The following is a 27,453-nucleotide window of genomic DNA, read 5'->3' as shown; positions in this document are numbered from 1 at the left end:
TATCTGGGTACATTTCTCACGTTTTTAAGGTTTCCCAAAACCGGAAAGATGAGGAGGCAGTGGGAACTTGCCCTAAGAAGGGACGGTTTTGTTGTCTCTGACAGGACACTGCTCTGCAGTGAGCACTTCAGGAGTGAGGACTTTGACAGAATGGGGCAGAATGTCTGTCTTAAAGATGGTGTTGTGCCAACCATTTACAACTTTCCAGCTCATCTTTAAAGTGTATGTGTATCATTGACCAACAATAATTCAAGGTGTATAAGATTGATATATCAATGTGAGATTAAATGTCACTTTAGTTTTTGTTACTGCAAGTTATATAATGTGTTGTTTATTACAGCACATTTTAGACACTCAAAACTTCTTTACTTACGTTTATTTTAGCTGGTAGCAACAAGAAGCACAACCACCTCTAGAAGAGCGGAAAACAACCTGCCAATGGACTTGTCTGATGCACCTCAACCTGATGTTGTGAGTATTTGCATGTGGAATATCAAACAAATGAGAGCATCATATGGCTTATTATATTAAATCCTTTATCTTGGTGGTACCCAGAAAGGTCTATGATGGTGTTAGTAGTCTAAGAGCCCAATATTATTTGAGGTGGTACTCTGTGTAAAAAGTTTGAGAACTACTGGCTCTCTCACTTGCTCTGTCACTCATACACTTGAATGAATAAACATGTGTGAACATTGAAACTACACCCAGGGGTAGGCAACCTTTTCAATCAAAAGAGCCAACCCAGAGTTGGGACCAGCAAGCAGAGCTGCTGTCTGTATAAAATCCTCCTCCTCACCTATAAAGCTCTTCATGGTCAGGCCCCTTCATATCTTAAAGAGCTCATAGTACCCTATTACCTCTTTAGAACACTACGTTCTCTGAATGCATGGCTACTTGTGGTTCCTATAGTCTCTTCAGTTACCAAGCTCCTCTCCTGTGGAACCAGCTTCCAGTTGTGGTTTGGGAGGGAGACACCCTCTCCACATTTGAGAGTAGTCTTAAGACGTTCCTCTTTGATAAAGCTTATAGTTAGGGCTGGATCAGGTGAGTCCTGAACCATCCCTTAGTTATGCTGCTATAGGCCTAGACTATCGGGGGATTTCCCATGGTGCACTGTCTCTTCCTCTCTCTCTCTCTCTTTCTGCACTCATTCATGTCCCATTAATGCATGTTACTAACTTCACTTCTTCCCCGGAGTTCTCGTCTCGCAGGTTCTCATGGATCCTAGTGGAGCCTCCTGCCATGGTCCTGCTTGACTGCCATTGCCAATACTGTTGTTGCTGTGCACCTGTCTGTCTGTTTCTCTCTCTCTCTCTCACTGTCTCTCGCTGTCTCTCTCTCTCTCTCACCCCAACTGGTCGAGTCAGACGACCACCCACCTAGAGCCGAATGGTCTGTCCTAGGTTTCTGCCTCTTAAGAGGCAGTTTTTCCTTGCCCTTGTCTCCAAAGTCTTGCTCATGGTGGTACTGTTGAGTCTCTGTAAATAATGTTATAAGGAGTTCGGTCTAGACCTGCTCTATTTGAAAAGAGTCCTGAGATAACTTTTTTTTTTATGAATTGGCGCTATACAAATAAAATTGAATGAATGAATTGAATTTTTTGAATTTTTTATCTCTATCCTCCATGTGTATACCTCCACAGTAGTGTAGTTCTCTCTACAGGGTGGGTATTTCAACATGCAGCATTTCTCTATGTATATTTGTAAAGGGAAATCTTGTACCTATTTTTTATTGCAAATAAATGTCACTTTTATAATAGTTTAAACTTGTTTAAAATAAACATGTAATAATTCAAATTATTTTATTATATTAGTAATATACATATAAAAGTATATATTAGTAATATACATATAAAAGTGTATATATATATATATATATATATATATATATATATATATATAGTAGCCTATATATTGATTTAACATAAATACCTTGTGCTTGTGTATATTCATTGCACCTATATTTTCTGTTTGTTATTTTCATATGGAAATCCATGGTTATAATTATTCATAAGTATGCAGTGTAATAACTACATCTCTGACATTTATAACAAACCAAACCGTTTGAAAATCGGTAGAAAATTGAGCAAGTTATGCTTATTTAAAAAGTACATGCACCATTAAAACACAATGTTACGAGTGAGCGAGCTGACTGTGGCAAGATGGCCGCCAGGTGCGGACGTCGACCTCCATTGGCCAGCAGCGCGGACGAGACATCTAGCCTTTATATATATCTATGGTTCTAGCCACCATTGGACTGTAAAATGAAGGAGGGAGACGAGAATGTGCTGCCTGGATCATTAACTGGAACATTTACTTGTAAAAATCTTCTTCCTGCCAACCCTGGCTACCTAAATCTGGTGCCACTGATATGTCTGCTCTTCTCTCTGATGCTCTGAAGACGATACAGGCAACACAAACACCGCTGTATGTGACGCTAGTTAACACTATACTCAACAGCAGCTAACGTTAGCCTACCGCTAGCTAGTTAACACTATACTCGACAGCAGCTAACGTTAGCCTACTGCTAGCTAGTTAACACTATACTCGACAGCAGCTAACGTTAGCCTACCGCTAGCTAGTAGCTGGATTAAACACGGTTACAATGCTGACAGCTAACGCTGAAAGGTGTAAAGTTTGACCAAAGCCCGTCTAAAACCCTTATTAGAAATTCTTTGGTTTGACTGTGTTTTACTGTAGAGGACTGTGACTCAACAGCGGGATGTAACAATCTGCAGCTGCCGTCGGAAAAACAACACAGACGGTGCGTTCAATGAAACAGGTAAACTACAGCTTCGTGGTGCATTTGAAGTTATTGTAAATGTCCTTGGTGGTTGTTTTTGTCGTTCAACAGCAATTTACTAGTGAAATAAGTTATTGTTATTGTTATACATTATTATTAAATCATTTAATTTTGACCATATGGCCTTAGCAATAAACAAGCCGTTCTTTAATGTCACCAACTGTTGTTTAGTACCCTTTGTTTTCTTTTCTTTTTTTACTTTCTTAAAAAGTATCGGTTCAGGCACCGTTAATTATGTATGCGATTAATTTCGATTAATTAATCACAGAGTCTGTAATTAATTAGATTAATTTTTTTAATCGATTGACAGCCCTAATTATAATACATACTGTAATATATACTCAAATAACTAATGAAAGCTGTCAGCTTCTGGACACTGCATTCCACCCATTTCCTAATGTTTCACATGCAGCCTAGAGTGTCACTTTAAATTTTAAGTGATGAAGGACAGCCACACCTTCAGCAGTTTGCTTTCTAACATACAGTATCAACAGTACGTCTAATGTGATGCCGTGGCTGCCTGCTGTGACAGTTCTTATTAGTTATACTTTTAGTCCGGTGCAGATATAGAAAGGTCAAATTCTTTTTGTGCAGACATACACATGTGAACATACCTATTGCTTCCAGTAATGCCTCATATTTCCATCCCTTCACCGCTGTCTAGAAAAGTGGGGCAAATGCTCCAGGTAGTGCAGCATACTAAGAGCACACACACACACACACACACACACACACACACACACACACACGTAGTGCATGCCTAGGTAGGTGGCCACTGGATCCAGCCCTCTGCATCTCAATGACAACCCCACATCCTCAGGGATTTATCTAAATGCAAATCAGCTGTCTTCACTCAACAACACACATAATTTACTTTGCATGTTTCTAAATACACGATGCAGGGGGGTACAGCCAGTCAGACAGCCATCCGGGCCGCCCTTCGGCTCTGCCTTCCCTTTTATCTGTGCCCTCTAGAACGTGCTCATTTTCACCAAATTCCCTAATTGAGAGCTAATTTAGCATAGCCAAATTCACACTGGAGGTAGATCGGATAGGGACTAAGGAGGGGAGCAAAGGGAGAAGAAGAGAGAGGGAGAGGGGAAGGAAGGAAGGAAGGAAGGAAGGAAGGAAGGAAGGAAGGAAGGAAGGAAGGAAGATTGATTCAAGGATAGGAGAGGGAAAGCGGGATTTGGAGTGGCAGGTGACAATAAAATCTGCTGTCCATGTCATTCTTACTCTCAAAGGAGAGAAGCAGTTGGAAAGACAAGAGGAAAAAGGGAGAGGAGAGAAAAATATAAGGAATGTAGATCTTTAATTTGTTACCAAGTAGACTTAAAAGACAAACATAAAACTTGTGCGCTGGCAAAAAAGCTCCACTGATATTTTAAGCACAAAGTCTTTATCAGGGAATCCAAAACCAGCTTTTTAAAGTTGTCCTAAACAGCCACAGACAAAATGTGTTTACATTGCAGTAGCAACAATGTCAATTGAACTTCTGTTCACCTCAATGACCTGTGCTATCCATCCCATTGACAAAGTTCACCCAGAGCGATGTGCAAGGTGACTATGAAGCTGCTAGGACCTGCAACCTGTGATGTAAACCATGCTGTAAAGTGATCTATGCTTCAAAGGTTATCCTGGGTCTCTGTGATAGGGGAACAACCTCCTTGATGTTGCCTGATACTTTCTCCACTTCTACATAGCTGTTAATTAGCCCAGCTAAGTGCACCATTAATCGATTGCTTGTCTCTATGCTATATCTCATAACGGTGTTGCACTCTGGCAACGCAAGGCGAAGAAATGTGAGGTTCAGGAAGTCACACTTTTCCACTGGTGAAATACTGGTGCTGAAGGGAGAGGAAGCAGAGAGTAATCGCTGCCTATCAAAGACAAGAGTGGGTAGTGTACTGATGGCAACTGAGAGGAGGAAAACTGCTGCAGAGTTTAACATTATTGAAATCAATTATATTACTATGGACAAGTGGAAGAATATTTGGACAAGCAACACAAATTTGTAATTTGTTTGAAAGTTAAAGGTCGCAACTATATCAGTCAAAGAAGCACAGATTTTTTTATTTGGAATTTAAGGCAAGGCAAGGCAGCTTTATTTGTATAGTACATTTCAGCAACAGGGCAATTCAAAGTGCTTTACATAAAATATTAAAGAGCAGTTAAAAACAAATAAAAATATAAAAGCAGACAGAATACGAGATTTTAGGACGCTAGTATGGGACAATGTATAAGCCGTCGCTCTATACACGTAATCCACCCCCAATTCTTGTCATTCCCAGAACGGGCCGGTCCCACCTGTCTAACTTTTTAATTCTCTTTATATGCTTACATAGACTGTCATACAGTTCAAATTTTCAACAATGTTGACAACAAATGTATGTTCTCTTCTCAACTTTGTGCATCAGAAATTCTCACATTACAGATATGATTGATTGAAATGTCCTGAAAGTGGAAGAAAATAGTTCAGTTTGGAAAAAGTATCTCCCGTTGGTGCAACAAAACATGACAAGAAATGAAGAGACAACATACTGTTTGTTGTTCAGGCACTTTTATCAAATGGCAGACACATAGATGTAGAAACAAAGGGAATATATTGCAGCTATTATGCACAAATCAGGTACTGCCTCAACAAGTGGCGGGCATGCTGCTCGCCTGATGGCTACTCAAAATCAGCTTAGCCGTTTAGCTGACTGGTGAACTTCCATCCGAGCTAGTGATGCTGCGTAGACACCTGCACACGCTGACAAGGTTCCAACTAAAGATGACAATGACATGCAACAATTAATATTTGTATATTTCCACCAAGCAAAGTTTGTATTGGTATTTTTGGATAAATTCAGCAGATTGCAGGGCTTTCGAATGGATTAGCATGAGTTCAATGGAAATATTAAAAAAATCCCACCAATTCTTATGTTTTTTTGGGTAAACAATGCCTTGTTTGTTTTTGTTAATGATACATTACGCATTTGTAAAGCAAAGCTTTACAAATATCTTTCAGCTTAAAAATGCTCTTTGAAGTTGCCAACATAAAATTGAGCAAAATCCAATTTATTTTTATTAAATCAATGACTGTTTCAGTCATTGATTTATTAAAGTGCCCATATTATGAAAAAATCACTTTTTCTGGGATTTGGGGTGTTATGTGGTGTCTCTGGTGTTTCCACACACATACAAACTTTGATAAAAATCCACCCATGCTGTTTAGAGTGAGATACAGTTTCTGAATGTGTCCTGCCTTCAGTCTCTGGGTGAGCTGTTCAAAATCGGCACGGCTTGTGACGTCACAAGCCGAAACGAGCAGGCTAACCGCAACCATTAGCTCGTAGCGTTAGCATGCTAACGCTATGGCTAACGCTAGCATGCTAACGCTAGCATGCTACCTCGTTCTCAATAGCAAAGCACTGCTACAACACACACAAGTTCACCATAATCTACAAAAGAACTACTTCCATGTGCGCCCTCATTTAGAAGTCTCCCAGCTAATCCTGCCTTGTAACTGACCAAAGTTGTAGAAACAGCCTTTCTTTTACTGTCTATGGAGCTAGCTAGCTGACATGATCTACATCTGAGCTACTGGGCATGTGCAGTGCAATCAAAGATAGTACAGAAGAAGAAGAAGAAAAGAGGTCTCACTCTGTAGCTAAAACGGAGACCAGCTGAAAAGAGGATCTGCAGCAGTGAAAGAGAGCACTGCAGTACAACACAAATATGGTGTTTTTTGAAAATTAAACCATGTAAACCTATTCTGGTACAACCTTAAAATACAATTATGAACCTGAAAATGAGCATAATATGGCTGCTTTAAAAATAAATACAAAAGTCTACCATTTGTTTCCTTTTCTCCATTTAATAAAATTATAAATTAAATATATTGTTTTTATTTTAGCTAATGGTCATAGTAAGCAAGAAAAATTTAGAAACATGATGGGCATCTATTTTTTTTAATTTCTTCTAAAGTAAATCATTAACTAATCAATCGGAAAACAAAATCAAAAGAACACAACTGATTTAACAATGGAAACCCACCAGAATGTAACCAATCTATCTCACTAAGAAGTAGAACCCTGTAGCTTATGAAACCCACCACCACCTTTGAAATTCTTCAGTAGTATAGAGTGGAGAAAAACAACACCATGCTGTGGTGAACAGGAATCCTTTATTCACTCCCAGTCCAAGTAATTCCCCTGAGAAGGAAACGCAAACAAATCACATCCCTTTTCTTGTGAGTTCTCTGAGAAAGCTAGTCAAGTTATTTCTAGGTTTGAAGATATAGGCCACAATTATGGCTATTAAAGCATCTGAAAATGATCAAAACAAGCAAAATCAAGTGTGAAAGGACATACTGTCATCAAACCTTAACCATGCTGTGTGCTAATTAAAAACAAAAAGAAAAGAAGATGGACAACATTGTCCCACAATACAATTCCCACAGAAACGTTGTCGATCAACGTTGTTTAAGAAAACGGCCTTATGAGTACCTTTGCAGAGTCATATCAGCCCCAAATCCAGATAGAAAAGGTTCATTTTCATTCCAGCTCAAAAACTTACTATATTAGCTGCCATATCGGTAATCAGTTTATTTTTACCCTCTATAAATTGATATTGGTTTTGAAAAATCTCATATCGGATGACATCTAACTACTAACTAACAAGAACCACAATGGAAATAAGTCCTGTGACCTTTCTGTGCTATCCTTATATTCTTTTAATTATGCACATACATAGGTGTTGACACAATGTTAGTGTCTTTTTAAAATTAATTGTCAAATAAATAAAACAAAAACAAAAGTGGAGCAGCGTAATGTGCAGGTGTCAGTCTCTGGAACAGATAATAAAGGCTCCAAGCCTCCAGGAATAGCCTGGCAGGCCTCTTAGAAACCCACTTCTTCGAAGGAAAATGGCTCACACTACTCAGAGCATTTCAGCCAGCATTCCAAGGCTAAGTCGTCCTTGAAAAGATTGACAAGCTGCAGTGAGACAGAGGATAACAGGCACCAGTATGTGGGAGATGAGAAGACAGAGGTAAGCACTGTTGAGCAGGCAAATAGAGACAGAACAGGAGATGGACGGGAATAAAAAAACCAACATCACAAAGACAAGTGACAAACACATGCACTGTACTGAAAAAGAGCAGTGGGAAGGCAGAGAGCGCAAGAGCTGGAGCAGGGGGCAAAAACAGAGAGAGACGGACAGAAAGTGTACAGGTGAGGGAATCCCGATTATAGCGTGGCCTCGTTAACCCCAGAGGCTTGTTAGAGTCTCGTTACAGCAGCATTCTCCAGGCCCATCCTCTGTCACACCTTCATTAAGCCCATCGACCCACTGTGCTTATTAAACACATTCATTACCCCAAGTATTGAACCGCTGCTGCTATCACCGGCCCTGAATGCATCACAGGGTCAGACAGAAGGGTGACGCCTGGTGGAGGGTGAGATAGTAGACGGGGGGGGGGGGGGGGGATTGGTCATGCACACGAATGGAGACACAACATCTATAGACGTTCATACAGACACACACCTGTCTGCCTCCTATCAATCATCACTAATGAAGTCAGTGATTAGAGCTGCTTTGGCCTCTCCATCATAAAGAGACAGACAACGGGAGGAGAGGGTGACAGATGGGGAGAAAGATATGCCTTGTTTGAGAGAGGAGGAGTGTGATGGGATGAGTAGCGGGACCATGAGCGTAAAAAGAGGATACAAAGTTTAAAATAAGGCAGAAAAAGGCAGGTAGACTTTCTCTTTTAGTCGCCTTCTGTTTTACACGTCAGTCTTTTCTCCACAGCACAGAAGTGAATCCCCAAGGGGGGCTTTTCATCACGATACATATAAACTAGTCCACTGAGCTAAAAGGCGAGGGCTCCATCCTGGCTTCGGGCTCCTGCTTTAAATGATGACATCATTTCTGCCCTTCTCAAACAAAAGGAAAACTCATCATCAGAGAGAGGGAAAAAGCGCAAAGAGATTAAGAAGAGTAAAGGCGTGAGCGAGGTGTCGGAAAGGGCCATGAATCATCGTGACATCCCTGGCTGGGTGTCAGAAGCTACTGCTGTCTGGAGCTGGATAAACAGAGGGCCTCTAAAGCAATGCTCTTTAAACACTGGCCAGGTCAGAGCCCGGCACTGGCCCTCAGGAGACTTAAAATGGGTGCCAAATAGTTTTCACCTAACTTGATTGTCAAAAAGTTACTGGCTGTTGTGTTGCCAAAACCCTTCCAACTTACTGCTGGCTAGCAGAGGTGGACCAACTGCCAAAATATCAAATTCAGAGTTGCTGTAATTGTACTTTAAGTGAAAGAACCACTGGTTTAAAAATGTACACTGATTTAAGGAAAACACACAGTAAGCTCTAGGACGGCAATTATCGATTCATTTCTTCATTCATTTCATTTATTAATTTTATCAATTGATCTAGAAAATGTTTGTTTTTTTTAAAACAGTGCAAAGTGTCACATCACAATATCCTACAGCACAAGGCAGTGTCATTAAACGTCATGCTTTGCCCAACCAACAGTCTAAAACTCGAAAATATTCAATTTACCACAATGTAAAACCAAGAAAAGGAACACATTCTTCTCACATTTAAGGACTTCATCGATTGTTGTTTGGGCAGTTTTGCTTGAAAAATCACTTAAACAATTAATTAATGATTCTGTCTGTATCTATCATATCATATTTTCCAAAAAAAACCAAGGTGACAAATCCAATGTTTTTGTTTTATCTGGCAAACAGCCCAAAACCCAAAGATAGTATGATTATTATCATATATGTCAGATACAAGCATCAGATTCTCCCAACAATTGTTTGTCATTTTTGCTTGAAAGAATTCCTACAACAATAAATTGATTATAAAAATAGTTGCCAATTAACTTTTGTAAATCGACTAATGAATTAATCAACTAATCAGTCTACTTATATCACCCTATTTAACTTCACTCAACATAGGTGCTCCTTTTTCATACTTAAAGTGCCCATATTATGAAAAAATCACTTTTTCTGGGATTTGGGGTGTTATGTTGTGTCTCTGGTGCTTCCACACACGTACAAACTTTGAAAAAAATCAATCCATGCTGTTTAGAGTGAGATACAGTTTCTGAATGTGTCCTGCCTTCAGTCTCTGGGTGAGCTGTTCAAAATCGGCACGGCTTGTGACATCACAAGCCGAAACGAGCAGGCTGACCGCAACCATTAGCTCGTTAGCATGCTAACGCTAATGCTAATGCTAGCATGCTACCTCGTTCTCAATAGCAAAGCACTGCTACAACACACACACAAGTTCACCATAATCTACAAAAGAACTACTTACATGTGCGCCCTCATTTAGAAGTCTCCCAGCTAATCCTGCCTTGTAACTGACCAAAGTTGTAGAAACAGCCTTTCTTTTACTGTCTATGGAGCTAGCTAGCTGACATGATCTACATCTGAGCTACTGCACATGTGCAGTGCAATCAAAGATAGTACAGAAGAAGAAGAAGAAAAGAGGTCTCACTCTGTAGCTAAAACAGAGACCAGGTGAAAAGAGGATCTGCAGCAGTGAGAGAGAGCAGTGCAGTACAACAAAAATATGGTGTTTTTTGAAAATTAAACCATGTAAACCTATTCTGGTACAACCTTAAAATACAATTATGAACCTGAAAATGAGCATAATATGGCTGCTTTAAAACAAAGCCATCTAATAAAATCTAACAACAGTGAGTTATTAGCCAGAAGGTTGGATACATTTTGCACAGCCTGCCCACTAGCCAGCCAGTAAACAACATTTTTAAAGCAAAAAAAAAAAAAAAAAAAAATGTGGGTTTTATCTCAGATTAAATCCCTGTCTCAGGCTGCCGTCCCTGCATGTGCTCAGCCAGAGTAAGCAATATAAAGAGAAGGAATAGAAATGGAAGTCACATTCACATTAATATTCTTTGGTGCTTTTCCTAGTACTCTGGTAGCTGCGGGCGAATGCTTGATAATGTCAAGGAGATGAGTGCTGCTACAACATCTACAGTACTAAAAGATTATGTATTACCACTGCAAAGGCCATTCAGAGTTTCTGACTACAGGTGAGAATATGCTTATTTTCATTTCAATAGCATTCAAATTCTTACATAAATTACATGCCAGTCAAAGGACATGAAAAGTGCAAACGGCAACCACCCGCTTTACACGTTTATATTTGTGCAGGAAAATCTTAGAGCCTAAGTATCAACAGGTTATAAAGCATCATTCTTATCCAAGTCAAACTGACTTTAAAAAGACTTCTTGTGAATTTTCCTTTCTACATACTGTTGTAGGCACATAAACCACGAAGAAAAATACTTGGTTAAGGAAAGATTTGTGTTACTCAAATATTTATTTATATCATCAAGTTTTTAAAAATGGGATCTTTTACTTGCAGTCTAAGTATTAAAGAAACACTCGGCTGCATTCAGCTGCCTGTTCGCCCACTGTTGTATCACTGCTTTTATCCAGTCCTACTACACCCTCTGCAGGTGAAAACCAAGCACATCAACCAAGAACACCTGAACTGGGGGTCCAAAGCAGTGAACATTGCAGGTGCTGTGTACATTTAGTATTTGAGAAAAAGAGTGCTGATATGAGTGATGTGACTTGTTTTGTGATCTAGAGCTAGTGTCAACACAAAATATTAAAGTGTAAATATTAAAAGAAAAGAAGACTTAAGGGTTATTGGAAGTGGCCAATCCCAATACCACAAGGTATTTGCTATATATATATTGCTATATATTTCAGAGGTTCCAGGTACACCTCTGGAGCAACTAGGTGGTTGATGTATCAGTGGGAATCGAACCTGGGTCTCCCACACCAAAGGCAGGTGTCATATCCACTGCGCCATCACCACCCCATCTCTCTTGTATTGTGTCTCATGCCTTCTGGGGAGAACCCTTCTGTTTGTTTGTTTGTTTGCTGTTGTCATAAAGGATATCTTTGGGGCAATTGAAAATCGGATGTGCCTTTATGAGGAAAAATTGATGTCTGTATTCCCACTACTAACCCCACCTAGGCTATAAAGCCCTTACTTCCCTGATCCTCTAAGTTTCTATTTTATACTATACATATTTTTTTTTTACCATGGATGATCTAAGAGGATAGCAAACTAATAATTTTATTGTGAGTGAAACTCGTTCTCTATGCATAAGGACATACAGTTTTGAATCTAACTTCTGCTGGTAAACACTACTACTACTACTACTACTACTACTACTACTACTACTACTACTGCTACTACTACTACTACTACTACTACTACTACTACTACTACTACTACTACTACTACTACTACTACCTCAAAGGAAATGTAGGCATCACCAGCAGACGCTTCCCTCACTACTTTAGCTGCTCTCCATTTGTAACCTGCCAAACAACTACATTTGTGTCTGGCAATAACCATTGTCATTTTTGGCATTCTGTCACTGTTCTATTGGCTGTCCCACTTCTCAGTCATAATGTCTGTCATTCACTTGACTTTGTTTTCTTTCCACAAGTTTGACAATAATAAGTTTTATGCTTTTAACATTTCTATGAGCCACTCAGGGAATCCAAGTTTTTAATTTTTTTAAATGTAATTTAACCTGTGTTATTGATACTGTAGAGTCAGGAAAGAAATGCTTAGCATTGATACTGAATCTTTTCCCAGGGTAACTAATGTTGAAAAGAAAACATTGTTGCATGGGGAAATATTGAACTTCACAGGCTCACATTTCTAAAAGTGCTTTCACGTTCTTCCCTTTAAAACTTGTTTTGTTCTTGGGCAGACGGCAGAGGGAACATATCGACGATGTCTGTGTCTGAGTGCAGCCGGCTGTTAGAGTTTAAGTCAGAGCTCATTAATGCATCTGATTACTCTTCAGGCAAAGGCCGATCAGCAACCGCCCCACACACACAAACAGCAGCTTTTTGGGGACACAGATCGATATGGAGGCACTTCAAAAGAGCAATGAAGAGGAGGATATCGGAGAGAAGAATGTGCTGTTAGCTTAGATTACATACTGAGAATGTAAGCAGTGCCAATGGTGACAATAAAAGTTTTAAAGAGTATAATTCACATAGTTTATTACTTAACAAACTAACCTCATGTCCTTATCGTAATGAGTCAGACACAGTTAGGGCTCGCGTAGTCTCGCATTCCCAGACCTATCTCCACAGCGCTCTGAAGTAAGGTCTGGCTACACCACTGTTACATTCTGGCATAGGAGAACAAAGCGCTCTGGGTTGTTTTCATTTTTTTTTTAAACCAATCACAATCGTCTTGGGCAACACTAAGCTCTGGACGCAGTGACGGTGGCTCTGCAAAATAGTCTCAGGAAGGAACTTGTTTTGGTGGAACATTTGCACCCCGCAAAAGAAAACGCAAAAACAAACAGAACAGAAAACTGTTCACACAATACAGTAACGTGAGCTATTTAAATTAGCTGGATATATGGTTAAACGTAATTTGCTCTTACCAGTGTATCGCCGTGTGTACTTCGTCCATAGTAATCCCGCCAATCGGTCCAACAACGTCCCAGTTAGAGAGTAAATGCCGCAAAGATATTCTTTGCAAATATTTACAATCACCAGTTATTGCGTGCTCCGAATTTTCTTGCCATTTTCAGCATGTGGCTTACTAGCTCGAAGTTTATTGTCGTTTCACCTAGCGAAGGGATTTTGAGAATGGCAACACACAGTGAGTGGAGGTGATGTCAGGCTTTATCCTAGAAACGTACTTTCCAGGATAAAGTACATACAGTGAAAAGGTAATATATATACACACACATTTATATATCTTAGCAGACGGAAATGTGTTCAGTTGAAGAAGACCATGTAACACGGTCAAAAGCTTTGTTTTGTCAACTGCCATTTCCAGTGTCCAGTGTCAAAGATAAACCTCCACAGTGGCATTCAGTTTATTGTCATAAAAGTCTGAGAAAACCAGCAAATACTGACACTGGGAAGCTGGAACCCGGTGGTTTCTGACGTGTGTGCGTAACAAATTACTTAACGGTGCCTTGCGGCGTTTTCTTGTAAACGAACAAGGTTATGTTTAAGTTTAGTGTTACTCACAAAAACACAGTGTGTTTATCCTTGAGGTCTAACAAACCATTTTCTTTTCTCATGAAACATTTGCAGAGTCAATGATGGAAATATTTCAACAGCGTGCATGATAAACACAAGATGTAATCCCAATTGTAAAAACATTACTCTGTAGCACTACTAGTGGTCAAAAACTACACAGGGTAAAGCAATTCATCCATTTCCAAAACTGTTGCGGATAAATTATTTTGTTGATTGATTGTCTCAGCTCTAAACATGGTGTGAACCTAGTACCAACATTTCACAAAATGTTCCTTTAGTCACTGCAACAACCACAACTAGAAAAAAAACGTGATGATAAAGAATATTATAACAAAAGTATATTAAGAAATAGACAGTGAGGCATAATAAGAAGAGGTGAGGGGAAAGGAAGGGATGAAAGAAAAAACAATGTGTCTTCAATAAAAAAAAAATAAAAAAAAAAAAGTTTAGTGCAGTTATTTCCATCTTGACCTTACCTACATACGGCTACCTCCCATATCCACAGAGACAAAGACAGACAAAACGAGCGAAAGACATAAAGACAAAGAGAGAAAACTAAAGAGGCTTCTTGATGACAAGGAAGCATGGAAATTCTGGATGCGAACAGAGCTTTTCCACACTCTGACGGACATAATCCAGTACCATTAGCAGTTACACTGACAAAATACATCATTCCTGAAAAGTCTAAACTCCTGTCTATGAAGACTGGAGGGGATTGGGGAGATCTTGAAGAGGAGATGGCCAATGCACTGTTTTTGTGTGTGTGTGTGTGTGTGTGTGTGTGTGTGTGTGTGTGTGTGTGTGTGTGTGTGTGTGTGTGTGTGTGTGTGGCTGGTCAGAGTGGTTCTATTTATCTCTAATTACAGTCAAACACGTGAACAAAGTTTCCAGAGGAGATTTCAGTGCAGCTGGCAGCTATTCAATTTATCTGTTCCCATGTGTGTGTCGCTTCCAGTGTTTAAACTAGGCCTCTGTGTATTTTAGTGTGTGTTGGTTTATGTCAAAAGGTCTATCCCATAATAACTGACAGCTATCATTATCACTTCCTTTGTCTTTGCTCTCCCTCTAATCCATCTAATTAAATCTGCTAATGTCAATATATATTTTAATCTGCGATTATGTTTGATTGGACCAGTGGAGCCTTGCAGTCAGCAAAAACCAAACTACTGACCAGCCAGACAGACAGCCAATCAGAGCGGGAGATAAGGCCTCCTTCACTGACCGATGGCCAAAAAACACTATTCACTCTGACAGTTCGTCTTTTCCAGTGTTTCATGTTGTTCCACAGACGAACACATCCCCAATGCCAAAGTGAGAGAGCTGGAAAACGTGGTGAAAGCAGGGGAGAGAAGCTCTGATTGTACATGCAGAGTGGTAATTACACCTAAATTGAGGGCACATGGTAATCTATGTTAGGTCATCTCCAATTCCACTTACATTTCCACATTTTAGACTAATTAAAACTGTAAATAATCAGAGCCTGTGTGTGTGTGTTTGAGAGAGAGGGGGAGAGAGAGAGTGTGTGTAGGCAGACACAATGTCTTTGAGATGAGCCAGTGGAAGAATCTTCCCGTCAAATTGCAGAAAAATTAAGTGCACACTGTTTGATTTTAACTAGACAGGAGAGCAGATAGTTTTTTGTTTTGTTTTTTTTAAGAGAGAGGAAAAGAAAGTAGAAAAGTGCTTCCCCAGCAAAAATGTCTGCAGATTGCAACGTACGTTTAATTTAAAGGAATATTGGAGCAAAGTTAATGACATGGAAAGATGGGTGACAAGAGGTTTTCGCAGCGTATAGTTCGTCCACCAGTTGGTCTATGAAGCTGACAGAACTCAGAGTTAGACTCTCAGAGCTGTCTCTTCCCCCCTACGGCAAATTGAATTGAGATGAGGAAAAGGGGAATTTGCTATTCTCAGAGCCTTTGCCCTTCGAGGTGGTAGAAGAGAACAGAATATGAATGGGGAAGAGAGAAAAAAAAAACACTTCAGAAGATGAAAACAAGCCTTGAAAGGCAACTGGTGCAATATAACCAACTCTGGCATAAATACTGGATGAATGCCAATAAAAAATGCATGGTAGAAGGAGTCAAAATGAGTGGGGCACTGAGACACCAAAGTCACCTGCTTTTCACAAAATACACTCTTAGCCCAGGGTTATCTGTAGCCCAGGGCTGATTTGGCCCCAGGCTAACAAGCAATGAAAGAGCAAGAGTCAATTTGTCAACTGTAAACAACATTTGGAGACACTAGTCACTGCTGGAGACATCCTCAGCATCGCATTAGCAACTTTCAACTGTCATTTATTTAGAAATATAACTGGCGTGCCCTTCAGTATGTCTTTTGCAACTAAAGGAACAGTGAAAAAATCTTACATCTTACATCTTACGTCATAGCAGAGCACCAAACATATCTCCACTCCACTCAAAGTCTCCAAAACCTTCCTTAATAGTGTAAACAAACTGCAAAAAAAAACAGAGCAACATTATCAGAGTTAGTACTAATAATGTTAGTGCTAGTACTCCTTAAGGCTACGCAAGCTTATTCGGAGATGCTGCCCCCATCCCACAAAAAAGCAATTTAACCAGCTACAGAGCGGGATATGGTCTTAACACAGAGAGAAGACCCGCCAGCATGGAACTGAAACCACAACCACGACAAGAAGGGGGGAAGGAAAGAACGAAAAAATGTATGTGGGTGTACATGTGGCAAAGAAGGGCGAGTGAAAGACCACACAGAAACATCCTACAGCAATTCAATTATTCAATTTTGGAGGAGGAGAAAAAGAGGGCAGATCACAGTGAGTGAAAGATTCATCCTCATCTGTGATTGATTAAGAGAGACAGAGACAGCATTCCTTGTACCACAAAAGCCAGCAGAGGGAGAGGAGAGGAGAGGAGAGGAGGAGAGGAGAGGAGAGGAGAGGAGAGGAGAGGAGAGGAGAGGAGAGGAGAGGAGCTTTCACTATTGTGTCCCATGACTGTGCAAAACTGAAAAGCTCACCTCAATCCTGGATCAATGCGTGTAGAGAACAAAGGTTCAGCCCCCACAATGGTCCCAGAAGGGTTCATTCATTTCTTGCATAAACCGATCAGAATAAGCCTGTTTCCACCGTGTTTTAAACCCTTTGAGTTGGTCTAAAAACAGCTGACCCAAAGTGAAATAACCTTTTAATGTCTTCATATGTGATACCATTTTCATAATTATTACAATAAAGCCAACAGTATAAATGAGCACAAAAACAAGATATGAACAAGCATCTTTTAGCGGTCATGCATATTTTTGGATCTCACATTGCCAACATATTCAGCCAAATTCATTTTGAGACTGTAATTACAACCATTTTCCCTCAAAGCAACAAAATCAGTTTATTTTTCCTGAGAACTAGGAGGAGGGAACCTTAGGTAGTCTCTTTAAGCAGTCACAGAGAATAAATGGCCTCTGTGGAAAAATGAAAGGTAAGTGTTTCTGGGTCGTCTTAATTCCTGCCAAACTGCAACCTGAGAGCCTAGACATAACAATTGCCATATAGGCTCAGCCCATTTCATTTCACCCTAATGACAAGAAGCTAAAATAACTGCAACGATCTCACGCCTGAAAAATGACTGTCTGAAATTGATACTGCTGCGCTGAAATGTTATCAGCAGCAATATTAATCTCTCACCTAGTGGTAATCGCTAATTTCATATACTATTAGGATGATGAATGGGATTTTAACAAACTGAGCTATTGTTAACAACTTAAAGCAGACTAATTCATCAAGGTCATAATTACTCATGGACTGCAAAGAAATATTAGCAGGAAAAAGTGCAAGAGCATTAGCTAAGGAAGATCTAAATAAAAGGGGGCAGAAACAGCCAAAAGACTATTTCTATTCTCTTTCTGTATTATAATTAAATACTAAATGACAAATAAAGTAAAAGACAATACGTGATTGTAATTTTGAGGAGATGTACACAATTCAGCATTTAGTATAAACCAGCTGTGGTCGACAAAAAGAAAGCAGCTGTTTTCAGAAATTGGAAAACAGTGACATCTAGTGGTGGTTTAAAGTGAAAAGGGAGTGAAAAAAGCAGTTCAGCTGACTGAAGTCATGAAATATAAAACAAAACCAGCTGTGATAATGAGATCAGTCATTAAACTGATTAAGGCATTAGTCAGCCAACATATGTATGCGCCCACATATTTGCATTCACATAAACATGTGGGTGGTGTTGATATGAACCACATATATTCAAGCATTAATGAGTTGCAGTAGTTTAAAAAAAATAGCATCCCCTCATTAAAATGTATAAGCTGTGGCCGGGTTAGCTCAGTTGGTAGAGCAGGCACACATATATAGAGGTTTACTCCTCGACGCAGCGGCCGCAGGTTCAACTCCGACCTGCGGCCCTTTGCTACATGTCATTCCCCCTCTCTATCCCCTTTCGTGTCTTCATCTGTCCTGTGAAAATAAAGGCCTAAAAATGCCCCAAAAAATAATCTTAAAAAAAAAAAAATCTCCAAGGTCTGATCTGATCATCATAAGACTGAGAAGCGAAACCGAAATGGACAGTAACAGTGCACTTATTGAGAGAACGCGCATCAGGTACAGTTTCTGGCTGTACTCTGTGCATAAATTCTCCAACATAACAATAACCAACAGTAAGACATGCAAGAGACAGAGCCACTGCTCTGACAATATTCTTATAACCCCAGAATATCAGTAGTGGTTACAATGCTGAGATGAGTACCAATGGAGAGCCTATGTAAGATAAATTCACACTTCACATTGCCAAACAGAGACACAGACACTTTGGCTCCTGTACGTGCAGAAACCGTAAAGCAAACAAGGAGAAAAAGCACAGATCTGAGACCAGATGACTGACCAGTTTGTTCTCTTGCAAGTAGAGTCTCTGCAGTTTAGGGCATCCTCTAGCCAAGGCCACCATGCCTTCATCTGTGATACTGTAGCACTGACCCAAGTGGATGTCCTTCATCTCGCTGCAGTGCTCTCCCATCTGAAGGCAAAAATGACACATTATTTAGTATATGTAAGATTACATACTGGAAATCTTCACCTGAATACATTTTATTAGAGTATCACTTCACTTTTCATGTGTAAGTAAAAACAACAAATGAGGTGGGTGTATCACAGACAAGCAAACATCTAACATCTAAGCTCAGGGAGCTTTGAATGGATACCTTTTTTAGTGCTTCATCCGTCAGTTTGTCCTGGTTGCCAACATGCACCTTCACCAGCAGAGGGCAGTGTAAAGCCAAGGCCGAGAGGGACATGTCACCCAGCTGCTTGCAGCGGTATGCCGTATACTTCTGCAGGCCTGGACAGTGTGAGGCCAGGGAGGACACACCATGGTCGTGGACCCCTCTGCAATCCGAGATGTTAATCTCCGTCACATTCTGCCTCCGAGAGGCTATTTTCACCAGGAGATCATCATTTACCTGGGGAACACACAAGGAGAGATGAAAGAAAATGTACAATGTGAAAAACTGAAAAGACAGACAGTATACTGCTCTACTGATATTAAAGAATCATTTCTGAAGACAATGGAGTCTCAGACAAAAAAAATCCACTACCCTATGTGCTTACTTGTTGTAGGCCACTGAGGTCGATTTGCTTCCAGAATTGGAAGTCCAAGCAGAGGTCCCTCCAGTACTTACACACCAGAGAGGCACACAGACAGCGCTCCTTCACTGTCAAGTGGGAGAGCACCTGCAAAGAGGCAAAAGAAGATGTCACACACAAAGAATAATCCATTCAGCATTCATGTTTCCAGTCTAGTAAAAGCCATTCAACAACCATTCGGATGCTGTGGCTCAGCTGTCAAAGTATTTATTGTACAATGCCAATTTAACTCTTTGATGAACTCTGACCTTAAGAAGAATGGAGGAAGGCAGGTGGTTGATACTTGAGTGATCAGCAGCGTCAGAACTTCGCGCCTGACAGTCGTCAAAATGATGCAGGCAGCAGGGGGATGAGTCTGAACTGTGGGGCAAATCAGCATGAAGACCCAACCCACAGCAGCCGTCAGCAGGTGAGGAGGAAGAGGAGGAGGCAGAGGAAGAAGAAGCGGAGGAGGAGGGAAGTGGACAGAGGGGAAGGTGGCAGTGGCCAGTTTCAGAGTTTGAGGCAGCCTCTCCCCCTCCTCCTCCCACTCCCCCGTTCTCCAGCACTCCGTCAGGGGCAGCGAAGGCGCAGCGCGGCTGCTTACAGGGGGTGCACCTCTGCACCTCTGAGCACTTCCTCTTACACACCTGCACCCAGAGAGACACACACACAGATCAGCAAGGTGGAACCAGATTATCTTCAGGCAAGTCAAGGCAGATTTGAGTGCAAAGCCTTTAAATGCAATTGCAGTGTTGAAGAACATTACACCGCCCACATTATGTTCCACAAACTAAAACAGAGTTTGGAAAAACTGCTTTTTGTTACAGTGCTCCAACTTCATGGAATGAGTTACAAAATCAGCTAAAATCGCAGGTTTTTATTTCACATACTGAATTGAAGTCCTGCCTACATCAAATATATCAACATGTTTGCGCTTGTTTTAAAATGGCATTTTCTGTTTTTATTTCTTATTTATTATTGCTGTCCATCCCTGTCTGTCTGTTATTTGTTGTACTAGTGCAGAGCCCGTTGAAAATGTGCCCATTTGGAACGGGCGATTGCTTGGCCTGTGGTATTGCTGCTTGTAGAATTCATCAAAACCAAATTGTATCCCCAAATTACTTACAGAAGGACCCCACACCACTTAATAGTGTAGGCTACTACTTCTACAGTAGCATCAGAGGAAGACATTACTACTATAATTACCTGACAGAAAACGCTGCAGATTCAGAATGTAATCACAAAATATCACAATGAAAATATGGAGTAATCAGATATTAGCATCATGGACTCATGGCAGTGTGCTACCTACCGGCCCGTTAGGAGAGCTAATCAGCACGAGAAAGAGAAAGAGAGAGAGAGAGAGAGACAGAGAGAGACAGAGAGAGACAGAGAGATGGTGTTGTCTCGGATCGTTAAGGAATTTAACATTTCAGCAGACGTGTTCATTTCCATACAGGTTTAGTGGCTTGACGGTTAACGGTGAAGTAGGGGATTTGATTCACGGGGGTATTTTGGCGTCTTAATTAACCCGACCCAGGGCGAGTCTGATGAAAACTGATGTATCTGCCCGGTTCAACACTGAAGGAATAATCTCCGAGATTACGTTATGTTCTGCCAGCTCACAGCAATTTAACAGCAGGAAAAGAGTCCCCCCCGCCGCGGCGTCTGCTGATGTGCAGGTTACCTTCCCCCTAAACACGGACACACATACTGTATATACAGATACGTCTCGCTTTATAAGATAGATAGCCTGCCTATAAGTAGCATCACGCTCTGTCTGCACTTGTCTGGTTGTGCTTTGCATGTGTGTGCGGGATTCTGAAACGTCCTTAAATTTCGGGAATTGTCCTTTGTTTATTCAAAGTCAAAGACAGTCCAAAGTAGTGCAACTTTGCACATTTTTGTGGGTCTGAGGTGTATGTCACATTATAGCTACCAAAGCTCCGCTGCTCTCTGTCTCTGGTCCTCAGGGTGAGAGGGGGAGTGGCCTGCGGCTAGAGCGGCAAAAGCCAATGTGTGCTTCTTTTAGCGATATATATTTAACGATATCTTTTCCAGTTCTAATCCAAACAACGTCAAACTTGGCACTGCACTTACTCGTGCCCGTAGCAGACCACCTGTCAAGTTTGAAATCCATCGGACTAACGGTTCGAGAGATATTCGCATAACACACAGACAGACAGACAGACGTTCCTACAATTTATAGATAGATGTTAAAGTGTATTTTTATGTGCTGCCTTCTTGGCCAGGGCTCACTTGTAAAAGAGATTTTAATCTCAATGTGATTTTTTTTTTCCCCTGGTAAAATAAAGGTTAAAAAAAAAAAAAAAAAAAAAAAAAAAAGAATTATTAAACATTGAATCAAAACAGCACCCTTTACCTTGGATACTCAATGAGAACAAAATAAAACAAGGAGTAAAAAAAGCTGTGGCTTCGAGTGTGAAGTTTGACTTGTGACTGCTGCAATTATTATTACATATCTTATATCTTGAGAACACAAAAAACCTACTGTGTAATGTTTCGCTTTAAAACAGCTGGACTTTTGTTCAAGCTTTGAGCTGATTGAAATCCGTCTTCTTTTTTTTTATATATACTATTATAAACAGTGGGGCTGCTCTCATTCAGTTATGGTATTGGTCGACAAACATATTTTAGTCGATTTAATGGTCATTGGTCACTGCCGGAAATGTTTGTCAGTGGTGTCGAGCATCATTTTTCGCAAATATTCTTTGGTCTTAAATAAGATTTTAGGAAATCCTTACGCATGACTGCATTCATCTGGGGAGGGACACTTTTCTTTGTTAAAATAAGTAATCAGTCTAAATCCTATGACTTATTAGTAGGGATGTCCAGATCCGATCACGTGATCGGAAATCGGGCCCGATCACGTGGTTTCAGACTCGATCGGAATCGGACGTTACCTCCCGATCAGGACTCGGATATATATGGATATATTTTCTCATTATTTTTTAACACATCTATAGTTATGCGGTGGCACAGAGTTAGACCCTTTTGACTCCACACAGAAACAGCAACGCGTGCGGCATGACATCACTTTGTTGCAGAGACGCTATTGGTTAAATGCCGGCAAAGTAGAACACGGAAGCAGCTTGAAGCGGAAAGCGCGAGTATGTCTGCGGTCTGGAGGTATTATAAAGTTGATGACAACAACATTGCCATAGCAAACTGTGAGATATGTAACAGAAGTGCTCTGTTTGTTAACAGAGTTGTTGAATGTTAAAATAAGGTGAATTAAATAAAAAATAAGGAACATCCTGGATCTGTTTTTTCGCTCTTCTTTATTCTTTTTTTATATATTATAGAAGCATCGGATTGGGACTCGGTATCGGTAGATACTCAAAATCAAATGACTCGGACTCGGACTCAAGGGCAAAAAAACCTGATCAGGACATCCCTACTTATTAGTACAGACACCCCTATCAACCAATAGCAGCAGCACTGGTAAATCATGGTTGTTTAGGCCATCAGTACAGATTTTGGTCAATGCTGTATCTTCACCAGCTACATCGTTTGGTACTGTTGCTGCAGCTCCCTACCATCTCAGTGTAGTCGTTGGTGCAGCCAGGCACAGGTACAGGTATGGGCACGGTCACAGATACCCCAGCGGTTCGGAACAGCGCTGGCGGTGGAATCAGTTTGGCAGGAACAGCTGATAAAAGGCTCCTCCCTTGGCCCTCCCAAATAACCAGCTCCCGTGGTGACAACAGGAACTTAGAGCATTCCTCGGGAGATGTGAGTGTTGCGTATCGCTCGGCGAGCTTCGAGGCAGCTGCTGCTCCGATGCCAACTCCACCCACACCAGGGATACTGATTCCTGTGATGCTGTTGTGACGGCACACACCGCCGTTGACACCGGCCTCCAAATGGTCGCTGTCGTCGTCAAGACCGCTGCTGTTGCTGTGGACAATGAAGCAGAGCATGCAAGGCAGCTGCAGGAAACAGTTCCTCTTCTTCTTCTTCCTATGATGCAACTTGTGTGTCCTCTTCTTCACGCGGTAACCATTTTTCGAGAGAAGATGGCCCATATAGATGATTCAAGGAAACTCTAGAACAAAAAGGAGTCAACTCATTATTCGGGAATATTATAATGACCTTGATGATCACAGTAGTGCAGTACAGGGTATGATTGTTGGTGTCAATACAATACCTTAGTTTGGGTACCAATACAAAAACTACATTTCATTTCAGTACCTTTTTCTTGTTAATTTATCAAAACAAGACAAACATCTCAAACACGGCAGTGTTTACTGTTGTCTTAACACAAGCAACCATACAAGACCTTTGCCGACATAAAATTGTATAACATTGGCAAAATTATGACTTAACTCAGTGAATATCTATAAAAAAAAGAATTTGTAAAACAAGATCTGACAAGGCAATCGATTAACTTCCAGTACATGACAGTTTAACAGTCACATGACAGTTTAACAGTCAAAAACATTTGTTAGAAAGAGATCCCTTCACAACCAGTATATGGACAGGAGAACCAATTACAGCAACCAATGACTCGAAATGTACATAATAACATGTGTATTAAGCCTCTCCTTTAAGTGTCAAGGACAATCAAGATCTATTGAAACAGCTGAGAACATGAAAATAGACTGATGGTAGCCAACACTGTCTTTACACTCCCCATTGTCACACGTTAAAACCCTGATTTTGTTGTCTACGTTAGAGTTACGTTAATATAGCAGCTATGTCACCCAATAGTATAGCAAGAAAACAGCAACGATGTATCGTCCGGTTGGAGCCGAATGAAAATATGTAAACATGGAACAGGTGGTCATTTGTTTAAAACACACACACACACACACACACACACACACACACACACACACACACACACACACACAGTATTAAGGTGACGGTTGTGTTGTGTCCGAAGTCACGACAGGTGTATGTCTAATATTAGCTCCAACATCTCCAACATATTCACACCCTCTTTTGGAGAAAAATACACGGTTCTAGTGCTAACCCAGTGCAGGTTTCTGCAGGCTAGCTTGCTCCATCACTAGATGCTAACTTAGCTGTAGCCCCAACATGAAACATGTCTCACCACTTCACACGGTGCTCCCACACTCCGGACGGTACTCGCATAATACTGCTATGCTGCAGGGTCAAGATGTGTGCTGACAAGTCCCGGACGGAGAGGCGCGGAGGCGAGAAAACCTGCTACTGAACCAGCGTAGTGTTTATCCAAACTGTGGCAGCTCTGTCTCTGCTGCTGCTCTGGAGGACAGCACTTCCGCACCAAGAGAGCAGCGGGAAGGAAGCCGAGGAGGGCGATTCGTAATTCGTCATGCTGGCTGGATGAACCTGCCTGCTGTGGGACCTTGTGGGAGATGGGATTGAAGCCGAAAGAAAGTTTAGGCTCAAGTATCCCTAGCCCTAGTTTGTGATCATTCATTCATAATTGTTTTTTTGTTTTTTTTACTACTTTCTCAAAATGCCATGGCATGCACACATCTCAGGAAATAATCTGCAAACCAAGTGGCCTATTACTATTAACTATGAATATATCTACAGCCACTTTGCTGTGTTCTCTCTCTCTCTCTCTCTCTCTCTCTCTCTCTCTCTCTCTCTCTCTCTCTCTCACACACACACGCACACGCACACGCACACACACACACACACACACACACACACACACACACACACACACACACACACACACAGAGAGAGTTTAGGGGCGTGAATTTGTGGCCACCAGCTCTTCAAGCCTGAACGGCAACTCCCAAAATAGCAATGCGAATTCGGGAAGCCTCAGAAAAAAATGGCTGAACCAGTTTTACCAATAACTCAACAAGTAAATTCAGAACATCGGGCAATTAGGACCCCTTCTGTCGATTTTCGTCTTGAAGACGTCGAAGATTGTTTAATTTACGACCGACATGGAGTCTCTGATCCGTTCAAGAAATTATATCAAGACAGGAAATCGGTCATAATTTTCGTGCGGGTAGGGAAAAACTTTGTTTGGCTTAACCTTGCTGACGACTCATGGGCTACACTGCCTGGAGTAAAATCATTAGAGGCTAAAGTTTATAGGTTGAGCTTCATAAATGCATCACTTTAGGCAACAGGTAAGCATCAGCTTTGCTGGAAAGATGCCCCAACAGCTTCCCATGCTATGATGGCAATGGAGGAATGGAGAGATCATGTCAATAGGTGAAGACAGAGAATAGGTGCAAGATGAGAGTTTTAAAAAGTAATGTTTTCAATAGCCTGTTGACGTATTATATATACTGTATGTCCCTGCAGAATTTCTTGTGCTACAGCTGTAAAGAATATGTGGAGGATTTGAGCAAAATACCTAAAGAAGCACTGGAGGTAAGTCCTGATCCACGACTATGAATGCACTGGAGGCAATTAGGTAGCATAGTTGCAAATTTTACATGCGAATCAGAGTTAATAGTAGTGATACCTTTGTAACATCTAAATTATTGATTCTGAAAACCCACATTTGGATGTGTGTTGTTGCAGGATGCTGACATTAGACTAGTTGTGATAGGCCAGTCTGCTCACCATCATATAGAGGTAATTCATTTATTGATTCTCATGCATAATTTCAGTCTGCCACACATGCTGATTTAGTTTTCAATCTCATCTAGCCTTTCTGCTCATTGACGGGGTATCCTCATGAAATATATGTGGACCCAGAGAGGTGCATTTATCAAAAGCTTGGGATGAAGAGAGAGGAGAAATTTACGGACTCAGGTAATGCAATAACAGTAGAAGGCCATAAACCCAGAATATTTTGAGATGGTAAATAATTGAATCTTTGTGTTTGCTTATGTCTACATAGCCCACCCTAGTCCCCATGTGAAGTCTGGTATCTTTATGGGACAAATGAAGAGTATATGGAGGGCCATGACTAGCCCTGCATTTGACTTCCAGGGTGACCTACATCAGCAAGGTGGAGCCATCATTGCAGGACCAGGTAATCTTTCCTGTCGCTCTCTCTCGATTTCCTTGTAACTCTGCTCAATCTTATTTTCTCTCTCTGCCTCCACTGTTTTAGATCTCTCTCTTTTTTCCTCCCTCACTCTTTCTTCTCTCCGCAGGCTCTCATGTTCATTTTTCCCATTTTGACATGAACCGTCTGGACCACATGCCCATTAACTGGCTCCTGCAGCTCGCCGGAGTTCAACAGACTCTGGACTTCAGCGATAAGCCAAAGATCGTCCATGTGTAACCAGCTGGCCACCTTCCTCCCTCTCCCCACATCACTGTTTGGGCAACATCATTCTCTGTAACAAATATATGTGGACTCTACTGTTTATCATGTCTGTACTGGGAAACTGCCTTGCCAACATCTTGGATAGGTCTGAAATGTACAGTCTATGTTGAGTGTGAAAATTCATTCTTGACGTTGGAAACCGTATAGTTTGACAAAAATCTTAACTCAGTGTCTTCTTCCTAAACCCTTTGTCTCCTTGTGAAGCACACGTAACAATTAACAATTCTTCTCCACCGCTGTTGGTTTTGGGACGCTTAACTCAAGGTCTTCTTACTAGCTTTTTCCAGAGCTTCCAATCACATTTCATGGGCTGATGAAGGTAAAAGCTCTGAACAAAGCAAACTAAGCAATTCTGTTCTGCCAATAAAGAACATGTGGTTAAAAAAAAAAAAAAAAGTTGTAAGTTGTCCTTGAGATAAGATTGTTTTTGTCAAAATACACCCTGTGGTGTGAATGTGTGTCGTTGAGTGTAAGAGGGATATGAATGCATTAGTTTCATTTTATACATGTTCTATCAGTTACGTCTTATGTTGTGCATTTATGTTCTTATACTTGTACAGTATGATTGCATGGTTAATATTTATTAACACTTAATAACAACTGGTGCCCTTAGTAATTGGCCCTATAATAGAGTCTTCTTTTTATATTTCCCTCATAGCCACAGTATTTATTGCAAGTAAAGTTGTATTGCTATTTCTAGGCTGCATTTGTCTTGTGTCA

The 27,453-nt window shown here is 40.8% G+C and overlaps 2 protein-coding genes across 6 annotated transcripts in view; one reads left to right on the top strand and one right to left on the bottom strand.

Annotated features, from left to right (window-relative positions):
- fbxl17 (F-box and leucine-rich repeat protein 17) overlaps positions 1–24,811 on the bottom strand; it is a 240,534-nt gene extending 215,723 nt beyond the window's left edge. For all 4 annotated transcript variants that reach the window (XM_031305466.2, XM_031305467.2, XM_031305468.2 and 1 more), the window contains exons 1-6: positions 24,553–24,811; positions 23,033–23,541; positions 19,739–20,119; positions 19,455–19,577; positions 19,049–19,306; positions 18,733–18,864 (exon numbers count right to left, since the gene is read on the bottom strand). In XM_031305466.2, the coding sequence (XP_031161326.1) occupies positions 18,733–18,864; positions 19,049–19,306; positions 19,455–19,577; positions 19,739–20,119; positions 23,033–23,521 (1,383 nt within the window). In that variant the 5' untranslated portion in view covers positions 23,522–23,541; positions 24,553–24,811. The remainder of the gene's footprint in view (positions 1–18,732; positions 18,865–19,048; positions 19,307–19,454; positions 19,578–19,738; positions 20,120–23,032; positions 23,542–24,552) is intronic.
- Positions 24,812–25,178: 367 nt separating this feature from the next.
- Positions 25,179–27,432, top strand: prxl2c (peroxiredoxin like 2C). 2 transcript variants are annotated; one of them, XM_031305487.2, is made up of 6 exons: positions 25,179–25,452; positions 25,755–25,823; positions 25,977–26,030; positions 26,105–26,210; positions 26,299–26,433; positions 26,558–27,432. In XM_031305487.2, the coding sequence occupies exons 1-6, from the start codon at positions 25,270–25,272 to the stop codon at positions 26,686–26,688; spliced, it is 678 nt and encodes a 225-aa protein (XP_031161347.2). In that variant the 5' UTR covers positions 25,179–25,269; the 3' UTR covers positions 26,689–27,432. The 2 variants fall into 2 exon arrangements, with proteins under 2 accessions (XP_031161347.2, XP_035847680.1); XM_035991787.1 differs by having other exon boundaries at positions 25,214–25,657.
- Positions 27,433–27,453: the final 21 nt, after the last annotated feature.

The sequence above is a fragment of the Sander lucioperca genome, chromosome 2 (genome assembly GCF_008315115.2).
Source record: "Sander lucioperca isolate FBNREF2018 chromosome 2, SLUC_FBN_1.2, whole genome shotgun sequence".
Lineage (NCBI taxonomy): Eukaryota > Metazoa > Chordata > Actinopteri > Perciformes > Percidae > Sander > Sander lucioperca.
This window is presented reverse-complemented; position numbering and strand designations above follow the sequence as displayed.

What these genes read in the sequence shown, in the direction of transcription:
- prxl2c (XM_031305487.2), top strand. Translation starts at nt 25,270, where the DNA reads ATGGCTGAACCAGTTTTACCAATAACTCAACAAGTAAATTCAGAACAT. An exon ending in CGGTCATAATTTTCGTGCGG is followed by an intron (nt 25,453 to 25,754) that starts GTAGGGAAAAAC and finishes ATGTCCCTGCAG; the next exon opens with AATTTCTTGTGCTACAGCTG. An exon ending in TACCTAAAGAAGCACTGGAG is followed by an intron (nt 25,824 to 25,976) that starts GTAAGTCCTGAT and finishes GTGTTGTTGCAG; the next exon opens with GATGCTGACATTAGACTAGT.